The sequence below is a fragment of the Ornithodoros turicata genome, chromosome 8, assembly GCF_037126465.1.
Source record: "Ornithodoros turicata isolate Travis chromosome 8, ASM3712646v1, whole genome shotgun sequence".
Lineage (NCBI taxonomy): Eukaryota > Metazoa > Arthropoda > Arachnida > Ixodida > Argasidae > Ornithodoros > Ornithodoros turicata.
Window position 1 is genome coordinate 19,201,940 of NC_088208.1, and position 21,846 is coordinate 19,223,785.

The following is a 21,846-nucleotide window of genomic DNA, read 5'->3' on the forward strand; positions in this document are numbered from 1 at the left end:
GTTGAAGAAGGCTCTGTTTCTGCTTCGTGTGAGGGAGGAAGTGTTGCTACAGCTCACTGTGTTAAGCTAGTTCGTAACACTAATGGTCTTAGAGTGACCTTTCAACTGGTATAGGGAACATGAAGTAGCAGCTCCAGAGCGCGCTCCTTTCTAGTAAACGGCACTGTAAACTGAGAAACACCCTTATGGGTGTAAATGGCTTGTCCTATAACTGACACCCCTTTTTACACCATATGGTCTTAGAACACCCTTTTCAGAGGGTGTATTCTGTGTAAGACACCCTTTGAAAGGGTGCTTTTCCTTGAAAATGCTTTCTTTTGCACCCTTTAAACACCCTTCTAGGAGGGTGTAAAGTTGTTAAACACCCTCCTAAAAGGGTGTTTAAAGGGTGCAAAAGAAGGCATTTTCAAGGAAAAGCACCCTTTCAAAGGGTGTCTTACACAGAATACACCCTCTGAAAAGGGTGTTCTAAGACCATATGGTGTAAAAAAAGGTGTCAGTTATAGGACAAGCCATTTACACCCATAAGGATGTTTTTCAGTTTACAGTGTGACTCCTTTTCCGGAGCATGGCGTGCTTTTGGTGAACTCTCACGCTCGAACTTCACGGTCGGAGCGCACGTAAGTGTTGCTTCTGCTCTGCAGCTTATGAATGGGGATGGGGAGGTGGGAACACCAATGAGCCACCTTGGTAACTTCGCGCTCGTGGCCCTGAAAGACCGTTTAGTAGACGAGAGGAGCACGTAGTCTAGTACACTCTTAAAAATGAACTTCACCGCATAGCACGATCCTAGCCAACCATTATCTCGAATGACATCGTTATCTGCACGGGTTAGTTGAAAACTGGAGGCGTACGCCTTTTCTGTGACACTTATGCTGTTCATAATTGTCACAGAAAAGGCGTACGCCTCCCGTTTTCAACGAATCAGTGCAGATAACGATATCATTCGAGATAATGGTTGGCTTGGAGCATGCTATGCGGTGAAGTTCATTTTTAAGAGTGTAGGAGCACGAGGGACAAAGTACACAGAGCGCGTTTGGTAGAGTCGTTAGTTAACGCCAGAGGGCCGTCGCGAGGAGAGTTTGCATCTGGGACAGGGTAAACGTAAAGCGCCCCCATCTCACTGCCGTCAGAAGCTCTGTAAAGAAATCTGCATAAAATAACTTTTTGAAGACGAAAAAAAAAAAAAAAGAGCAACAAAAGCGATAGGAAAGGACCTTACCTAAGCTCCATACGAGACGAGGAAGGGTGGTTGTATTAATGACCTGCACAAGAAACAAGACTCCCAGACGGATGGCTTCCTCCTGCTCGGGATAAATACGTAGAAAGTATGAGTATGAGCTTCCATTTCGGATTGAATTGTCTTGGGAAGAGCGTAAACAAGAACTCTGCGGAAAGTACTTTTCTGCAGAGTTTTTCGGTGGACCGCGAATATGAAAAAGTTAGTGCATCAATTCAATGACAGCGACAGAGCTGTTTATGTGCCTGTGGCGTTTCTTTCGAAGTCAAGGCACACGCGCATTGGTTGATCCTGTCTGTCAATGAGCTTTTAGGACAGCAGTTCGCTCCGTTCACAATCCCGTCGGAGTCATTGAGGTTGCAAGTGATCAACGAGAGAAGAGCTGTTGCTGTAAAATATCTCGCCATATTTGTCATTTCGTTTCTTGGTGCATCTCGCTGGGTTTTCGCCGATGCGGCGTACAGGACAGGATCTTCACGAAATCAAGCCCTTAACATCTTTTTTCTGTAAAATCTACCTTGCTTCTCGCTGTTTACGCCTATAGCATCAGCACCGGTCCAGTGAAACTAAAGATACAATAGCTGTCTAACCTTGAGAGCCAAGCTGACGTCGATGTCTGTGAGCCATTTGGAAAGCGAAATGCCCATCATGAAAGCACCCTTGAAATTAACCCAGAACATGACAGTGCACTGTTTCCACGTCAGCTGGTAACCAGTGGAGCAGACGATTGGATACAGCAGCACTATCATCACGCCCCTGGAAAAGAGCATCACAACAAACAGCTGAAAACGTGTTTTCTACTTTGTCTCTTCTTGTGGTCGTGAAATCACTTTCTTCTGCGTAATTATGAATAGTGGGCAGCGTGACCATTAATTTACGATTGCATGTTGATTCAATTGTTTACCTCACGATTATTTTAGCCAGGTAGCTGTGCACGATAGTATTGATGTCGTCTAGGTCGATGTAGCTATTGGAATCGCGTCCCACTTTGAACGAAGCCAGGTAGATGAGGACCACACTGTATGTGTACCGAAATAGACCCCAGAACCTGAAACCAACAAGCGGTACATCATTTTTTAGAGGTCTCTCTCAGAAACGCATTAACATGGCCGCATTGAATGAGGCGCAGCACTGAATATAGTCACTTGAAAATACAAATCACGGAAATCGTGCGCTTCCTGCCACGATACAATTGGAGTCTTCATCTTTTCGGGTCTATTGCTTTTGTTGTAAATCGGGGGTAAATATCACGTGACAGAATGGCGTAGATGCAGGCTAGCTGGTGGACGAATTCCATGATAGGCAAGCCTGAGCGATGGGCAGGACACGTAAACAAACACAAACACGAAGCCTCAAAAGCTTCGCCTTCAGGCTCAAAGCCTCAAGGCTCAAAGGCTCAAAAGCCTTTGAGCCTTCGTGTTTGTGTTTGTTTACGTGTCCTGCCCATCGCTCAGGCTTGCCTATCATAAATATCACATGTTAATTTGGGGACCGTAAAACAGATAAAATCGGGAGATATCAGTTGGAGATATGGCAGTCGTCGGAAAAGCCTTTTCGAGGACTGCCGTATTTCAACTGTTCTGTCCCCAGGCAACTTGAGGCTTCTGTTGTGGTTATCCCTCTGTCAACAAAAAGCTCCCTGTATGTTCTAGCTTCAGAACAATTAGGGTGGTGTACGTCTTTTTGTGGCAATTATCGTATATCCAAATTTCCACAACAAAGAAGCGTATACCCCCCTCTATCTTCGAATCAGAAACGATAACCCTATCATGCGTGGCAATGGTTGGCGCAAAGCGTGCTATGCGGCGAAGTTCTGTTTGTAAAGTGGAGTGCCTTGCGTTCCCCAGTGCCAATATTGGTAGCTGAATTGGCACTTTGTGATGTTAGTTTTTGAGGGTTTTCGGGGTTTCTCGTAACTGACGATGATTCAAAATGAGGAAAAACGGATCTTCTTGTGTTTAACCACAGAACACAAGGCCCTAAATATATTGAACACCTAGTGGACGATTAGTGTAGCGTGACAAACCCTGCTGAGGAAGCCAGAAAAGATGATGCCAAAGGAGGTGCAGAGGACGAGGAGAGATTAACCGCAAACCTACCTCTGGGGGGGGGGGGGGGGTAGCGTTTCTTATGATAATTGTTAAGTGGAACCGCAACTGTTATCATCCTTGTCAGTACAGGCGTCGCCATCCTTAACCGTAGCGCGTGGCCTGCTTGCATGCCAGCGCCGCCTTGTGTCGATGACGGGGCGTGCTGGGGTGGAGACTCTGGGGCCCTGGTGCACAAGCGCCCCCTCTCGACAGGGGCAGGGCAAGCACGCACGGATCACCTACTCGGTTAGCTATCTGCAGACACTTCAGCGATAAGAAAATCAGTATACGAGCAAAAATATCAGTGTTTCTTTGGCATATTTGCATCCACACAAGCACGTTACCAAATCTTTCCTCAGCACCATGAAACAAACAAAAAAAAATCTGTGATAACACATATCATAGTGAACAGAACACTCAGAGCAAACATGGGTGAGCCTACAGTGCTTGCATATGTCTCAAACTTATTTCAGAATATTGTGCCCCTCAAGCTCGCACTTCCGCAAACCGGCATTTAGATAAAGCGTGGTAGATAACGCACACGCGCGGTTATTGTGCCTGTTTTGCGAGGGCGTAAGGTGATACTATACAGCAGGTGATCCATTGGTACCATGCCGATTACCCGAGCTCAACCGATCGAGAGGGGGCGCTCGTGTACCATGGTCTTAGAGCCTCCACTCCAGCATCGACGCAAGGCGGCGCTGGCATGCAAGCAGGCCACGCGCTCTCGCGCTACGGTTAAGGGTGGCGACGCCTGTACGACTGAGTTATAAGCAGTACAAGTGGGTGCTAAACTTCAAAGGGCATGTGTGGCACACAACTTGTATGTACACGAACCGGGTGATTGGCTAACAACCCTCATTGTTTTTGTATTATGACACTCACAAGTGTGCAATGCTCGTCAAGTGCCGCTACATATGAGCTCACAAAATGTCCATAGCCTATCAAGTACATCAGAAAGCCATATTGCATGCAAATAACACTATGTCTAAATTGAAACAGGTTGGCTACGTGTCAGCTACATGGCCATCACGTTCAACAACATAGAACACACTTTCCACAGACAGTCAGAATTTTGCCACATAGTGCACTCATAGCCAATCAAAGAATCTTCAACTCAGAATGATATTCTGTTTTGCTGACTTATTGAAAATGAGAGACTTACACCTTTTTTACGCTTGTATTTGTGTGAATGGTCAGGAAGAAGCACGTCCATGCAACTCCTTACTCAAATGAGAAGTGGCAACGGTTTTGGGCTATCAGTAATGGTATCGGTCGATATGGCTCACGATATCATAAGGTCGGCGTTTAGCGTGGTACAAGTCCCGACAAAAGTTTACGGAACACGCAAGCAGTGTATCTTCTTCTCGGAGCGACGCCCTAACGGCAAGTGGAAGCGGGCTTGTTTACTCGTTTAGAGGGGTGGGGGAGTCAGAGCCATTTATAGAGAGAGTTTGGCCATTCTTTGATCTTTTGCCGCCTCGTGGGTGGAGCCTATTTCGACGTCAGAGTCGTCGTTGCGCCGCCCAAAAAGACTGAATCCAAGCAGAATCCGCTTATCAGCCATCTGGTGCGCGCCATATTGATGCTGTCTGTCAGCTTTGTTGTCGTAATGAATGCAATCTACAGGAATAACCGGCTTATGACCCACAGCCGCCTGTGATAAGAGGGGGGGGGTTCTTTGTTGCCAAACTGAAAGAGTTCAAGGACGAAGGGCTTTCGAAGGACAATGTACGCACGTGTCTGGCCGCCTTGCATCGTAAACAACCACCAGCATCAATATGGCGTCGGCGACCGGCTGACAACGGGACAACAATAGAGCACGGCAAGGGAGGTGGCTTAGCCGTGACGTCGCACTCTGGGGGGAGTCAGAGCCGTTTATAGAGAGAGTTTGGCCATTTTTGGCCATTGGGAGGAGCCTAACTGAAAGCGCGTCATGCGACGTCACGGCTGAACGACCTCCCTCGTCGTTCTCTACTGTTATCCAGCCGTCAACAGGTCGCAGACGCCATACTGATGGTGATCGTTCTTTACAATCCAAGGAGAGAAGACGCGTGCGTACTTCTTGCTTCGAAAGCCTTTCGAACCTTGAACTCTTTGTTTGGCAACAAAGCCCCACTTATCACTGGCGCCAGTGGGTCATAAGCCGATTATGTCTGTAGACTGCATTGAACACGGCCACGAAGGAGTCGACCAGCTGGCGGACAGCATCAATATGGCGCGGACTAGATGGCTGATAAGCGGATTCCGCTCGGATTCAGGCTTTTTGGGCGGCGCAACGACGACTCTGACGTCGAAAATAAGCTCCTCCCATGAGGCGGCAAAAGATCAAAGAATGGCCAAACTCTCCCTATAAATGGATCTGGGGGGAGTTCGCCGGCAGCGACACCAAGTCAAACCACCTTTCGAGCATATCCAAGCCATACCGAAACCACCGCAGTATGTCGCTACCAGCGCACTCGTTCACTCATCTGAACGTGCAAACGAGCACATTACCGCTCGCCGGTAGGGTGTCGCACCGAGGGAAAAATACACCACTCGCATATTCCATAAACTTTAGTCTGGACCTCTATGTGTTGAAGATTTTGTTTTACGGTGCGGCTGCTTTGACCAATCCTAATCTTCACAGGGAATAGATATGGCTTCGTAAGCTTCATTGTGCAGCTGTACAGCCGAATCGCTTTCTGTGCAGTCGTCGCCTAGCATTCGCCATCTAGTCCACGGCAGGGGCGGATCCAGGGGGGGGCCCTGGGCCCCCCCCCAGACATACCCCTACCCCCCCATTCCGGCAGGTTTTCCTGCCGCACGCTCCGTTTTCCGCACACGCCGCACGGCGGCGTTCCTTTACAGCTTGCTGAGCTTCGCAACATGTAGATCATAAATAAAGTTCTGGTGTGAAATGAAAGCGCAGCAGCTCGCCGTCTTACATGGCAAACCCCCCCCCGTCTTCTCTCTTTTTTTAGTGCCCCCCCGCCGAGGATCTTCCCTGGATCCGCCCCTGGTCCACGGTATCTTGCTCCGCTTCCCACATTTCCCACATTCCCGCTTCCCACATTCCTTTACAGCTTGCTAAGCTTCGCAACATGTAGATCATAAATAAAGTTCTGGTGTGAAATGAAAGCGCAGCAGCTCGCCGTCTTACATGGCAAACCCCCCCCCCCCGTCTTCTCTCTTTTTTTAGTGCCCCCCCGCCGAGGATCTTCCCTGGATCCGCCCCTGGTCCACGGTATCTTGCTCCGCTTCCCACATTTGTACGCTTACTTTCGCAAGATGGCGGGGTCCATAATAGTGGAGGCACAATGTGCCGCTGTAGTGACGCCCAAAGCGATGACAGCTGTGACACCAGATCCCATGAGCAGCAACTCGGACGTCAGATAGGTCATGTAGACGGCAGAGATGGACACTAGGTAAGTAATGGACACGTCCTGCAGGAAGAAGCCAATACAGTGACGGACATTAAAAACTCGTACGGTATTTATCAGGAGAGAGACATTTATATTTGGCCCATGTGGGCAAAGTAAATACACAGACCGACCAATGGGCGTTGTCGCTTATGATCATAGTTGTCTACCGGTGTAAAAAACAGGACATTTTCGAGGGGAAACAGGGAAACTAGTCACCGCAGTCAAACGTAAATGGAAGAACAAGCTGAGAGAGGAGGAAAAACCCAGTGGAAAGCAGGCGTGCCATCTTGCTGCTCAAAGGAAGACGCGAATAACAACAACAACAACTTTTTTTAATAGTGATGGTTGGAATATGCAATCGCCTCATTCGACACACTACCCCATTGCGGAGGCATGACACCATGTTAACAATGTACCGTACCCGGCAAATAACTGATAACTAAAAGCCGTGCTTATGCATAAGCTGTGTGTCCCAGCCAGTGCTCTAGGACATGACATCATGTCAAGAGCATCTGCCACAGGTACCGAGCGTACTGTACGCGTTCCAATACTACTCTCGATTGTGACAGCTATAAAAGCTTTCTTGTACAAACCATAAAAAAAAAGAGGTATAAACAGTCCTGGTCATTGCTTACACCTTTTGTTGCCGCACGGAACGCGGAATACATTTCTGCTTTCGTATTTACTGCGGGCTGCAAACCTTAGAAAACCGCCATATCATACAGTGGCGCTGCCGATTCTACACTCTTAAAAATGAACTTCACCACATAGCACGCTCCTAGCCAACCATCACTCCGAATGACAACGTTCTCGCCCTGGATTTGTTGAAAACGTGAGGAGGAGCCTATTTTGTGCCGTGCATAATTGCACAAAATAGGCTTCTCCTCCCGTTTTCAGCAAGTCAGGGGCGAGAACGTTGTCATTCGGGGTGATGGTTGGCTAGGAGCGTGCTATGTGGTGAAGTTCATTTTTAAGAGTGTAGTACCGCGCGCGGTTTCCGAACTCCCTCACTCGACGCAGACACAGTCTTCGACGTTGGACAGAACGTCGCTTTAGTTAGCGCCCTAAGATAATCGAAATTTATGCGGCAGGAGCAATCCGCTCTCATGTACGGCCGCTGGAAACCGTTGCATTGCCAAGCTTATCTGTTCTTTGACGCGGGAGCATGCAGAGCGGGCATCTGGATCCACAGCGAAGAGAGAGCCTCGCATCCGCTCGCGTCACTTGTACTCAGGGGTGGTCGCGTGAGAGCAAAGATGACAGTCAACAGGAGGCCACGAGGCCGCCCCCGATGTCTGGCTTCGCCTGCACTCTTAAAAATGAACTTCACCACATAGCACGCTCCTAGCCAACCATCATCTCGAATGATATCGTTATCTGCCCTGATTTGCTGAAAACGGGAGGCGTACGCCTTTTTTGTGACAATTATGAACAGCATAAGTGTCACAAAAAAGGCGTACGCCCCCGTTTTGAACAAATCAGGGCAGATAACGATATCATTTGAGATTATGGTTGGCTAGGAGCGTGCTGTGCGGTGAAGTTCATTTTTAAGAGTGTGGCCTGGCGACGGGTGGGAACGCCCTGGTGGTGTCAGTGTTATCACCTGACGTCACGCGTACGTCTCTACGCACTAGAATTTCAAAGAGCGTGGATTCCAGTGCTTTGCGATGTCGATGCAAAATTATACCGTACAACTTCACACAAAGTAACGCAGAAACTTTCACCGCAACCTTGTAGGAAATGCACCATCATTTCTGACAAAAACATATGATGTGATCCGTCAAGAGAGAACTGTCTGCTTATATTTCTGGGCACTAATAAATAAATAAAATAAAATAAAATAAATAAATAAATAAATAGCGACAACTGTATAGGATCATCCATCGTTTAGATCGGTACGTGTGTTTACAACACCACGTGACATCACGTGGTCGCCAGTGTTTTCGGTACGCTGATTGATTGGTTGGTGCAAAAAACAAAACAAAACAAATCATATGGCCCTATGAAGCTACCCTGTTGTAAAGCGTTTGGTACAATGTTCAGACATACAGTCAGTTTTTTCTCTGCTCTATCATCGCCAAAAGCAGGGCGACGACCCTGCGTTTTTATGCGGAAAGCCACCATATATGATATAATTAGTTTCTTAATGATCGGCCCGCAACAGTGTCAGAAACAACATGGCGTCGATTGCTTCTCCGCAGTCATGACTAATATGTTTAGACGATGCTTCAATGATCGGTCTCATGTAAACTGCAACATACATTACACGGCTAGAAGATGTAGAGCAGGTATGGTTGTTGACATGTTGGAACACAGACCGATGCACAGAAGACAGTCATTCAAGAGCCAGTAGTGAGTACAAAATGTGTATATATTTTATGTCTAACTGTAAATAAACCTCGCTCGCTCATTCAATATAGATCCCGTCAGTGAACATTACGCGGTCCTACGAATTTTCGAAAGAAGCCGCGACACTTCATAGTTTCCGATTCACTAAGATTAGGCGACGTCATCGAGAGTTGGCGGCTCTCTCCTACATTCTTAAAAATGTACCTCACCGCATAGCACGCTCCTACACTCTTAAAAATGAGCTTCACCTCATAGCACGCTCCTAGCCATTCATATAATCTCGAATGATACCGTTATCTGACCTGATTGGTTGAAAACGGGAGGCGTACGCCTTTTTTTTGTGACAATTATGAACAGCATAAGTGTCACAAAAAAGGCGTACGCCTCCCGTTTTCAACAAATCAGGGCAGATAACGACATCATTCGAGATTATGGTTGACTAATAGCGTGCTATGCGGTGAAGTTCATTTCTAAGAGTGTAGCCGACCACAATCTAGAATGATATTGTTATCTGCCCTTATTTGTTGAAAACGGGAGGCGTACGCCTACTTTGTGACACTTATGCTGTTCATAATTGTCACAAAAAAGGCGTACACCTCCTGTTTTCAACAAATCAGGACAGGTAACGATATCATTGAGAGATAATGGTTGGCTAGGAGCGTGCTATGCGGTGAAGTTCATTTTTAAGAGTGTAGAAACAGTGTGGGCGTCTTCATCACACAACGTTAGAAGGCCCAGCCGTTCTGAGGAAACGGAAACCGACTTTAGTTAGGTGGACAATATTGCCAGATGCATGCTTGCAGATCGCGCACTCTACGGCGTCATACTTCTCGAAACTAGAGGTTAGTTTTAATATGCTTCCGTTTCACACCAGAGACACAACGTTTGAAAGGCACGAATTGCAATGACACAAATTCGGTAAGATACGGTAGACTCGAGATGAAATCCCTAGTGGCACTTCAACTTTTAACAGGATTCTGCTTGTTCTATCACATGCAGAAAGATCTATTCCTCAAGGTATGGTGTCAAGACTAATATGCCTCAGCGTACCTGTGAGAGAGAAATTAGCATGTAGGCGAGAAGGTGACCCACCAATTTCCCCAGGCATGGCCCAAATAGTGTTGTAGTCAGGAGCCTCATACCTAGACCTGCAACACATGTGCATGAAAGTCTATCATGGACGAAGCACGCCTGAATTTCAATCGACGTTGCGAAATTCCCTCTGTGCTTCACTGCGCTCTGGGCACGAGCCACTCGTGTCACTTGCGCTAAGAGAACAGCAGCTCCAGCTTGCCACGACAACGCTTACAGCCCAGTCCCACGGGCATTCTTCAATGATCATTGAAACCATCAATTGCCTTTGAAAATTCATAGCGCGATCAAGCGTGCAACGTATAGCGACTTCTCAAAGAGCACTGGATCAATCCTCCCTGCGAGGTTGACATGCTACACGGTCGGTGGCACCAAGCACATGTTCAATGATGAGCCGTATATGAGCCGTAGACCTGGACATCCGAAATGCTCCCAGCACCGGGGTAGTAGTTCTGGCAATCGCCGCTTGGCTATGGGATTTGGCGTTAGCTCGCACTATTCGTTACCACGTGACTTGTCGAAACCGCGGCGATGTATGGTAGGCTGTGTTGACAACGACGAAGCAGTATAAGAGAGATAATAGCGCGTGCTTAGCAACAGCCTGTGTATCCTTGCGTAACAGACTAAAGGCGGTGGCAAGGGTGATTCCCTCTCCCCAATAATGCTATGTGGCGCTTGCGGCGGTCACTAACGTAACTAACCCGTGACCCGTCTCTCCCATAGGGGATCGCCAGCTGTCCAGGTCTCTAGTATAGAGTAGGTCGTGGTTGCACCGCCCGAAAAGCCTGAATCCAAGTGGAATCCGCTTATCAACTAGCATGTGAGCGCCATTGTGATGCAGTGCGCTAGCCAGTCGACACATGCTTTGTCACGCTCAACGTAATCTACTCAGAATCTCAGCCGACTTATGACCCACAGCCGCCTGTGATATGGGAAGCTTTGTTCCCAAACTGAAAGAATGCAAGGACTAAGGGCTCTTGAAGGACGCATAAACAGCGTTCTGCATCGACATGGCGTCGGCGACACAATACAGCACCGCGAGGGAGGTCGTTCAGCCGTGATTTAGCGCTTCAGGTTACGGTCCTCCTAATGGCCAAACTCTTTTCATATACGGCTCTGGTGCAATGGGCATTGATAACAATGACTACTGGAGACTGCTCGTAAGAAAGGTGGGTTAATACGTCACACATCGAACTTTCTTGTTTCGTGCCTCGAGTTCCACGGTCGGAATGGCCTGCCTGCCATTGCCATTACTGTTCTCCTGACCTGTATGACACGAGTCTGTCACGCCCAGAAGCCAGTGGGACACGGAGGGAATCCCACAACATCAAATACAGTATCGAGTGCGTCTTAGAAAAAAAAAAGAAAAAAAAAGTCTCCACATCAGGTTCGCTCTCTGGACAGAACAAACCTAATGCGTAGAATGTACTAGGGAGCAGATGCTATGGATGATAGATAAGTATTGTACGCACCAATATTGGTATGATAAAATTAGGATTAGACGTCAGGCTACTGCCACGCCTTTCGTGTGGGCCCCTTGGGGCTACGTTCTCCCCCTATATGTTGCATGTCATAGTCAGTGAAGGGGAATCCTCCATATGTGGTTTTCGAGAGCAAAGCATCACGTGTATATGCTCCAAAATGATTCTTTACCCATTTTCTTGTGCTTTGGAAAGCCTACTTTCTCGATTTGCTACGTGTGCTATGTATACCACGCAAGAGTATAGGGGAGAGAATGATGTCATTCGGGATTATGGTTGGCTAGGAGCGTGCTATTCAGTGAAGTTCATTTTTAAGAGTGTACGAGGCGTCGTTTGCTCATCTACGTATTTCCTTTTAACGATAATAAACGGATAACACGCATTACCGTTGTCCACGAACGCTTTAAACGCCGATCATAGGCGCCGTCATTCCTAACTACAGCATCAAGTACACTGTTAGAACAGAACTTCAACTTGACCACATAGCACGCTCCTAGCCAACCGTCATTCCGAATGATATCATTCTGTGTCCTTATTTGCTGAAAATGGAAGGAGGCGCCTTGCTGGGACACATTATATGCTTGTCCGAGATAGGCTCCTCCCCCTGTTTTGAACAAATCATGACACAGAATGATATCATTCGGTATGGTGGTTGGCTAAGAGCGTGCTATGTGGTGAAGTTCTGTTTTAACAATGTAGTAGTGAGCAGGACCTGTCTAGAACGCACAGCATTCACCTTGTACATATATGCGTGGTAAGTCATTCCTCGAATTCCCTTGTAACAGCTGTGGGTACGCGCTTCCTGCACTCTTAAAAATGAACTTCACCGCATAGCACGCTCCTAGCCAACCATAATCTCGAATGATATCGTTATCTGCCCTGGTTGGTTGAAAACAGGAGGCGTACGCCTTTTTGTGACAATTATGAACAGCATAAGTGTCACAAAAAAGGCGTACGCCTCCCGTTTTCAACAAATCAGGGCAGATAACAATATCATTCGAGATTATGGTTGGCTAGGAGCGTGCTATGCGGTGAAGTTCATTTTTAAGAGTGTGTATTTGAAGTCGCGGAACATTGAGGGAAGGGTGGATGCGACTACGACGCGAGTTGTACATCTATGAAAGCCGCACCCTTGGGATATGAGGAACGTCTAGTAAGTTGCAGACTCCCTTACCTGATAGGGTGAACGGCGCGATCATAATATGATGTACGAACCAGAGCACGGATGCCGCGATGAGTGACTCGCCCAGCAGAAGTGTTTCCATGATGTGAGATTTCGCTGGACAAACACAATTTGGACCTTAGTACTTCTGGAGGAAAATGAGGTCAACTCTGGGGACTGGCCTTATGATAACTCTGAGGCGTTATGCTCACAAGCATGTTGGACCATTATTGGGTATAGACGAATGTACGACAAACCGTATGAAATGTGCTACGAAAAAAAAAAAGCGAACAAAAAGAAAAGCAAAAGTGTGAAAAGGTTCCAGCAGAGGTGCTGCCCCCGGGGGAACCTAACAGTGCCATTTCTGTAAACAACCTCGGGCAGTCGCCTTTCGCACATGACGTTGATTGTGTTCAGCGTTGATGGTGCCAGAACAAGACTATTGTACGAAACTTGATCCTACTCACTGGACGGCTTGTTCTCCCTGGAGACTCTACACATCGTATCGGCTGAGTCTGTCCTAGAAGCACAACCTTTACCGCTTCTTCGCAAACGACAGACGGTACAGGCCAGTATTTGGGAAAATTTTTGCTAAAAAGGGTAACTACGCCAGGACACTATGCCCCGTGGCCGCGAGGGCCAGGGGTTCGTCACCAGATAACGGACGGCGCATTCCTTATGGTGAGTTATAAACTTTAACTTTAGGCTAACATTATAATGCTTGCGTTAACCGAGCCAGCGAAGGCCCTCTCCACATATATATATATTTTTTTTTTCGTTTCTGGCAGGAGCGTTTTGTTGCGCAGCAGTGGTGGTCCTACGGCTGACCCTCTAGAGAGTTCTCTCTCCTCTCTGCTTCAGAGCGGACATGCATACCTATTGAGCAAAACGATAAGTCCTTGAGGTAGAGAGGGTCGGGGGAACAGATGAGGATGCTGACCATCACGGAGACAACGGGGCTGCTGTTCATGCCCATAAGGTCCATGTAAACCACAAACAGAAAGCAGCTCACAACTGGAAAATAAAATGATGCAAGCTTTTTTTTATTATTTGTTTAAGCCTTTTGTAGGAATCATTCAGTACGAGTCATCACATATTCATGTGCTTCCACCGTGCGCCAAGCACTAGTGAATGGATCGGACAACTATAGTTTACAAGCGGACTTCCAAGTTCGTGTCAAAACGAGTACGTAGCTTAATTACAATGTCCACGGCTGGATGAAGGCCACATGGAGCCAACGAAGAAGTGAAAGAGTCTGTGTAACATGATGGGAATTGATGTTCTGAGGCTGGAACACATAGAAGGGACAAATACATACAAAGCCTCAAGTGGCAAAGAAATTAATGATGAAAGAAGGAAGTCACGGAAAAGGTTAGCCAGCTGCAAGGTAAGAGCTCTGGACCGGTAATACAGAAGGTGTGGGTTCTTGTCCTTACAGCTGGCTATCCTTTTCAGCCACTTCCTTCTTTCACCATTAGAATCTGTGTATAGATTACCGTTGATCAACCTGGTTTTCAAATATAATGTATACTGATAAGGTTACGGCACGACTACTTCAGATCTGGATCTCCCATAAAACTGATGATCTCCGTTACACGGCAAGTATACGTATAAGGCAGCACACTTCCGCACAGTTCCGTCACGTGCTAAATCTCAGATACAATTCTACCACATTAAATTTATATAATTGCAATATCCGTGTCGTCAATGGTAATCTACTAAAATTTTGTTTGTCTATTATTTCTAGTTACGTGAAGTATGACGTCGAGGGCTGGTCAACCTGCCACGCGTCTGCCAACATTGTTCCTCGAAGGTCGATTCCTGCCTTGTCACCGCAACGGCTGCCAGATTTGGTACAACGTGGTGCGCTGTTGCTAGGTGACAGACGTTAGAGATCCCGGTGACGTCATCTGTACTCTTGGAGAATCCGGAACTACGCAGTCTTGCAGGGTTTTGGAAAGTTCGTGGGAGAGCGTAACTCACTGTGACAACGTCTATTTTATTGCATTTATTTATAATTAGTTGCTTCACGAATCTGTCGAGGTTCAAATTTGCGAACGTTCACGAAATTTGAAGTTTCATTGGGAAAATTCGAAAAATTTCGTCGACGTTCGACAGCATTGCGCATGTGCCTCTGTCCCTTCCCCGGATGCGGAATGATGTGTTTTGTGACTCGAGAAGCTTCCACGTATTGATGATATGTATTATTTTTTGATGATTTAAGTTAATTTAATAAGTCAAAGTGTGTTTATATGAGCTTGTGCGAGACACATGGAAAACCTGGAAAATATCACTTATGGGCACAACCACACAGGGAGCTCTATTTTCGCGGCGCAACAAAGACGTTGCACATACAAACGTCTTTTAAATATTCCTGCGCGTGTTGTACATTAATAGCAACGATTTCGAACTCACTATCTTCAGTTATAAAGCTAGGCTACATCAATAACCGTAGTTTTAACTTTTGATTAGAAGTATCAAGTCCGTGTGAACCTTGGAGAACCTGTACAGAAACGCGAACGAAGTTCGTACCGCGAAGTTCGTCGAACCGCACGAGCCAAATGAGCAAAGTGGAAATAGAGTATAATTTTCTATTCTGTAGTGAAACTACGTGAATAAGTACTAACGCCTCGAGTAAGATCTTTGAAATCGTCGCCAGAAATTCAATGAACCGTGCATAATGTAAAACCCCCGAGACTAGGGAACGCGAAGGGACAGACACAGCTGAAAACTTTACTTCACAGACCACAAATATATACTCAACAGAGGGTAAGAAAAACACACAGTTGAGGACAAAATAAGAAGTCAGTTCGGGAGAACGAGCAAGTCTGCAGATCTTCAAGAAGCAGAAGCATCTTGAGCAGACAGCTCGTTTTCCCGAATTGACCTCTTATTTTGTCCTCAACTGTATGTTTTTCTTTCCCTCTGTTTGTGTACATATTTGTGGCCTGTGAAGTAAAGTTTTCAGCTGTGTTGGACACTTTGTGTTGTGTCTGTCCCTTCGTGTTCCCTACACTCTTAGAAATGAACTCCACCGCATAGCACGCTCTAGTCAGCCATCATCTCGAACGATATTGCTATATGCCGTGATTTGTTGAAAACGGGAGGCGTACGCCTTTTTTGTGACAATTATGAACATCATAAGTGTCACAAAAGAGGCGTACGCCTCCCGTTTTCAATGAATCAGGGGAGATATCGATATCATTCGAGATAATGATTGACTACGAGCGCGCTATGCGGTGAAGTTCATTTTTAAGAGTGTAGTCTCGGGGTTTTACATTATGCATCAGCTTCACCAGCTCCCTTGCTTCTTAGCCATCTTTTCATTGCCAATGAACCAACTTAGGTCGACATCCGTCACTCACGAAGTCCGACGCATCCCAGAATGCAGCACTGCCAAAAGCATTTCCGGAACATATGGTATCGGGTACTGAAGGAAACCGTGAACACGAGCACAGGCATGTACAGGATGAGAAGCTCGTTGATGTGGTAGTCTGTGATGGCAAGCATTTGTTCTTTCAGATGGTAACGATCCACCGCCATTCCAGAGAAGAAGCCGCTCACAACAATCACAGCAATCACTGGGATATTCACCATGCGCAGGGAGACGCGCAGCAGTGCTGAAGAAACAAATAAAAATATTTATTTCAGGCACTTTTCATCTGACAATACAGCTGCATATACGAACAACAGAACTTCACCGCATACATACTTGAGTGGAAACTGCAGCAACACTCTTAAAAATGAACTTCACCACATAGCACGCTCCTAGCCAACCATCACCCCGAATGACAACGTTCTCGCTCCAGATTTGTTGAAAACGGGAGGAGGAGCCTATTTTGTGCCGTGCATAATGGGCACAAAATAGGCTCCTCCTCCCGTTTTCAGCAAATCTAGCGCGAGAACGTTGTCATTCGGGGTGATGGTTGGCTAGGAGCGTGCTATGTGGTGAAGTTCATTTCTAAGAGTGAAGGGACGTGAACAAGCAGGATAATACATGACATTCTCTGAGAAACATAAACAAGCCTCGCCACAACTTCCGGTGCCACGGAGACTTCCGGTCCTTCCGCGACTAAGGACGCTCGGAACCAGCCGCCATGCAGAATTATATCTTTCGCCTGATTTGTTGAAAACAGAAGGCGTACGCCTCTATGTGATAATTATGATTAGAGAGCGGATTTTTCGGTAGTAACGCATAGTGCGCGGTATGCCAATCATCATCGAAGGTGATATCGATGTGTCTCCCGATAACCTGAGAAAAGGGGGCTGACACTTTTTATGCATCAACTTTCCTTCCAATCGGAAGATAAAACGATACGATTCTCAAGGTTGGTTAGACAAGAATAATTTATGCGACGAAGAGCGCTACCTGTTTGTGCCTAAAAATCCGCTCGCTAATTATGTATACATATTACCACAAAAGGCGTACGCCCCCCCCCCCCCCTCTTCGAATCAGAAGCCACTACCCAATCATTCGTGGCAACGGTTGGCGCACAGCGTGCTATGCGGTGAAGTTACGTATTTAGAGTGTAGAGGCTTTGTTTTGCCCGAAGATTCTACACTCTAAAAACATATAACTTCACCGCAGAGCACTGTCCTTGTTTTCACGAACAGAAATAAAAAAGAAACATCAAATTGAGATTACAAAAATCTTTAAATAAGAATATTTCGAACAGAATACTGCTGTCCTGCAAGAATAGTTTTTTGGTTCGAACTACACTCTTAAAACTGAACTTCACCGCATAGCACGCTCCTAGCCAACCGTCATCTCGAATGATATCGTTATCCGTCCTGATTTGTTGAAAACGGGAGGCGTACGCCTTTTTTGTGACAATTATGAACAGCATAAGTGTCACAAAAAAGGCGTACGCCCCCCGTTTTTAACAAATCGGGGCAGGTAACAATATCATTCGAGATGACGGTTGGCTTGGAGCGTGCTATGCCGTGAAGTTCATTTCTAAGAGTGTACACTGTTAGAACAGAACTTCACCACATAGCGCGCTCCTAACCAACCATCATACCAAATGATATTCTGTGCCATGATTTGTTCAAAACAGGGGGGAGGCGCCTATCTGGGACAAGATAATCTGTCCCAGATAGGCGCCTCCTCTCATTTTCAACAAATCATTGCACAGAATGATATCATTCGGAATGATGGTTGGCTAGGAGCGTGCTATGTGGTGAAGTTCTGTTTTATCAGTGTACCCGCGCCCACCCACAGTCTAGATTGTTCCCTCCACATTTTGTTGCATGGGACTGCAACTTTTCAGAAGTTTTCATGATTTTTATTTTTATGAGCACGCTGGTATAACGTTATCAAAGGTGCACTAAAGTGCAACCATTTCACCAAGGGGAGATGACGTCACACTGACATTAGCACAAAAGGAACAACGCGGAGCCGGCTCTCATTGGTCATCTGAACCGATCTCCCGCGACGATTCGCTTGAGGACACCAATGACAACCCGTTCCGCACTGTCGGCCATCTTAGGAAGGAGAGGAAGAGAGAAAGCGTAAATTGCGGTTTCATTCGCTGACAAATCACGAACGGCGCGACGCCGCTCATTTTGCGTTTGAACCCAATCTGTGTCGACATTTATGAGCTTTAGTGTATCGTACGCTATCGCCTTTGCGTGCGTAAGGGATAAGGAATGTTCTCACATACAACGCTCTGCTCCATACCGCTATAAAAGAGCGCTTAAAACTTAAATCTTAGCGCTATTTTCTGTCTTTGCGTTCTCACTTGCACAGTGGAGCGTACAGCGGTCTTCTTGTCTCCCACTCACGTCACGCTACATATCGTGGCAACGTGATGCACCGGCATCTAAGTGCTGGCCATTTCCACGCCGCCACCACGATACGGAGGAATCCGGAAGAACAGAATCCAGAGCTTCCACAACGTCATAGCAAACGGAGCCTCTTGATTAGCCAACGAAAACTAGCGCTGGAAATAGTGCTGAAAAAGTTCGCAAGAGCTCAGCATCGGCAAGCGCTGTCTTCTATCGCTTCTTAGCAGCCCGAGGTGGAAAAAATAGCGCTGCTTTATGGCGCTACAGAGCAAAGGGAGCTGTAGGAACTAGCCCATAGCGTGCGCGAAGCTCGCATAACCACCGTGCCGGCGTGTGCATGGCCACCAACGCTATTCCCTGCGTACGCAAAGGTGATAGCGTACACTCTCAGAAAAAAAGGTGCGAAAAGGTGGTAACCTCTATAGTTACCACCTAGGTCAACATAGCGTCTGATAAAGGGTGTAAAAGGATGGTAAAAGCAATTATCATATTATCTAAATTGTTACAAAAGGGCGTACGCCCCCATCGCTCACCGAATCAGAAGCGGTAACTCATTCGTATGTAGCAGGTAGAACTTTGCAACCTTTTAGGCACAACATATGCGACAACTATTACCTCCTGAAAGGTATAACTGTTCCACCCTTTTTTCTGAGAGTGTAGATGCTGTAAAGCACACTACTATCTGTGTTGAAGAAGGAACGTGGCGCGTCCTTAGGACCCTCGAAACCTTGGACTGCTATCAGAGTTTCGATATGTGGTTACCTGAGAGGATGACCACCAAGAGTATAATCAGCACTCCGACCTGGCTACCAAGGTCATCCATCCTGCGTCCAAATGGCACGACCTGCTAAAGAAAAATGTGTTATGGTCACCTTTCGTTGTGGTTCAGTTTCGTTAAGCAACGAAGACGAGTGATAATTGAAATTCAAAAGAACAACATAGTTTTATCCGCCTCATATTCAGACCAGAACAGCTCACACCTCGTTAACCTAACAAAAACAAAACGGAAACAGTTCTACTACAACTTCCTCTTCTTCCCCGTTTCCTCCTCCTCGTCCTCCAATCATTCATTACCAACAAATTCCCCCCACCCCCACCCCAAACTGACGGAGTCATTTTATATACTGGTCACCTCCAAGGGAAACCGCAACCGGACCGGACTCTTTAGGGTAACTCCGCCTGGCAGTCTGAGCATGCACGAGCTGACGCTACCGTCCCGTCCGTTAAAACACTTTTCCACTCTTGCCACCTTCCACTGTTGGCGTGGATCGAAACTTTCCTGTATAGGAAGACTGTGCTGCTGCCTTTTTGAGTTCTGCCAAATATTCTTTCTCTAGAAGATGGTTAGAATTCTTCGACGTTTTGGATGTTTTTCGATCGCGGTTATCATTGTTATCCGATAATCTCGCAGTAAAACGCGCAGTTTTGCACGTAAGGCCCCGTACTGTTGACGACATCCAAAGATCTGATGACTGCGCGTTAAGACTCACTGAGCCGATGCCATGTAGTTACTAAGGAAAAATGCGCTACCATGTTGCGGAAGAAGCACCGCGTAGTTTACGCTGGCGAAATATGTTCATCTCTTGGCTTTATCACGACGGAGATATGTCGGTAAGCGGCAAGACGACATGTAAACAAAATCACATGACCTCAAAATGAAGTTTTCTGTGACGTGTGACCAGGACAAGATGGCAGTTTTGCCAAAGTCACCCGTCAACAATGGCGGCTTTGTGTCTCCCCTGTGCCTCTGGGCGAGTAAACGAGCCCATTTCCGCTCGCCGGTATAGCTGGGGTGCATTTGCGTAAGTCGGATCACCAGAAAGAGTGAAAAGAAGCACGCGTATGTAGGCAGGGTGCGCCGGTTCACCAGAAAGAGGGAAAAAGCACGGGTAAAGCTATGGTGTGACGTCATATGCACGCCACCTATAGGGTGTCGCACCGACGCGAAAATACATCGCTCGTGTGTTCCGTAAACTTTTATCGGGACGTGTACGCCTCGTAGGCTGGCTGAGCTGTCGTCGCTTAGCACGAGCAATCCAATCTCACAAGAGGCACTGGAATAGCACAGTTTTTCCCCCGTGACGGACAGGCGGTGCTCTGTTGGGGACGCAAGTTAGGGTTTGAATACTAGCTTCCCCTACAGAGGGAAGTAGTATTGAGGCACCCTAGACCACGACCTACTAGATTATAACGACCATGTCAGGCGCACCCCTTCTATGCGCCGCATTTTTGGAAGCTAGCGGTGGCGCTTCTCATCGTCCCAGTTATTGCTTCCTCAGCTTCTACAATACCTTGTACTTCAGCTTACCTTAGTACGTCTGTACAAGCGGTGGATGTTCCACAGATGTTTCATTCTGAGGTTGATTATCATCATCATTCTACGCGTTTTCATAGGGGCTATCGGGCTATCGCTGTCGTCTGCTACGGTAGTCGTACACACGCTTCTGCGCGTTCAGAATTCAAATTTCCATCGTCCAATCCTGTTGTGCCGATCAGTAGCGCCCCTGGCGGATCGTGCGGACAGGCTCCTCATAGGGTTTTCTGATTGTGACATGGTCGTTATAATCTGGTAGGTCGTGCCCTAGACACAAGCCCGTGCGACATCGCTGGGAGTAGGCAGTGCTCCCGCACAACTGGTGGGATAAAAGCTTGCTTTCTCCGCCATGAACACCGCAACATTGATTGTGACGTGACAGATACGCACGTTACCTTTTAGCTTTTCTCTCTGTGGCGAAACTGTGGTGATGACGTGATAGCCTCCAATTCCGTCTCTCTTACCAGCTATGAAGCACACAAGCAGCAGCAGAACGTAATAGGACGCTCAAGTTTCTCTTTGGCGCGTGTAAATGAACATAACAAAAGGGATTACTTATAGGCTTCTTCGTCGTTCAGGGACAATTTGACTTCCTCGATCTCGAGTACCTTTGGTAGTATCTTTCGCATTTTCAACTCTTAAAATTTGAAAAACATTTTAGGGACTGTGCACGTTCAAAACGTTCCAGGTTTCGGGCGTAGAATTTACCTTGTAGACTTTTAATGGGATTAGATTAATTAGTTTCATTTTATAAGTGATTCAAATTAAAGCAACACTAGTCTGATTCCTTTAATCCTGCACCAACATAAAACGAACAGGGTCCACCCGTTGGGTCATTCGCGATTTATGAGGGAAAGGGGCCGCAACTGACCCATTCCCTCAACTTTAAAAGAGCGACAATGCAGAGTGAGCTCCCACTGATTTCCT

General features: G+C 46.8%; 1 protein-coding gene across 1 annotated transcript in view; it reads right to left on the reverse strand.

Annotated features, from left to right (window-relative positions):
• The window catches only part of LOC135366604 (sperm-specific sodium:proton exchanger-like), a 42,426-nt gene extending 20,872 nt beyond the window's left edge, over positions 1-21,554 (reverse strand). The window contains exons 1-10 of the mRNA XM_064599384.1: positions 21,315-21,554; positions 19,368-19,449; positions 16,184-16,438; positions 13,695-13,832; positions 12,831-12,935; positions 10,134-10,231; positions 6,592-6,755; positions 2,145-2,288; positions 1,831-1,996; positions 1,223-1,304 (exon numbers count right to left, since the gene is read on the reverse strand). Of these exons, the coding sequence (XP_064455454.1) occupies positions 1,223-1,304; positions 1,831-1,996; positions 2,145-2,288; positions 6,592-6,755; positions 10,134-10,231; positions 12,831-12,935; positions 13,695-13,832; positions 16,184-16,438; positions 19,368-19,428 (1,213 nt within the window). The 5' untranslated portion in view covers positions 19,429-19,449; positions 21,315-21,554. The remainder of the gene's footprint in view (positions 1-1,222; positions 1,305-1,830; positions 1,997-2,144; positions 2,289-6,591; positions 6,756-10,133; positions 10,232-12,830; positions 12,936-13,694; positions 13,833-16,183; positions 16,439-19,367; positions 19,450-21,314) is intronic.
• Positions 21,555-21,846: the final 292 nt, after the last annotated feature.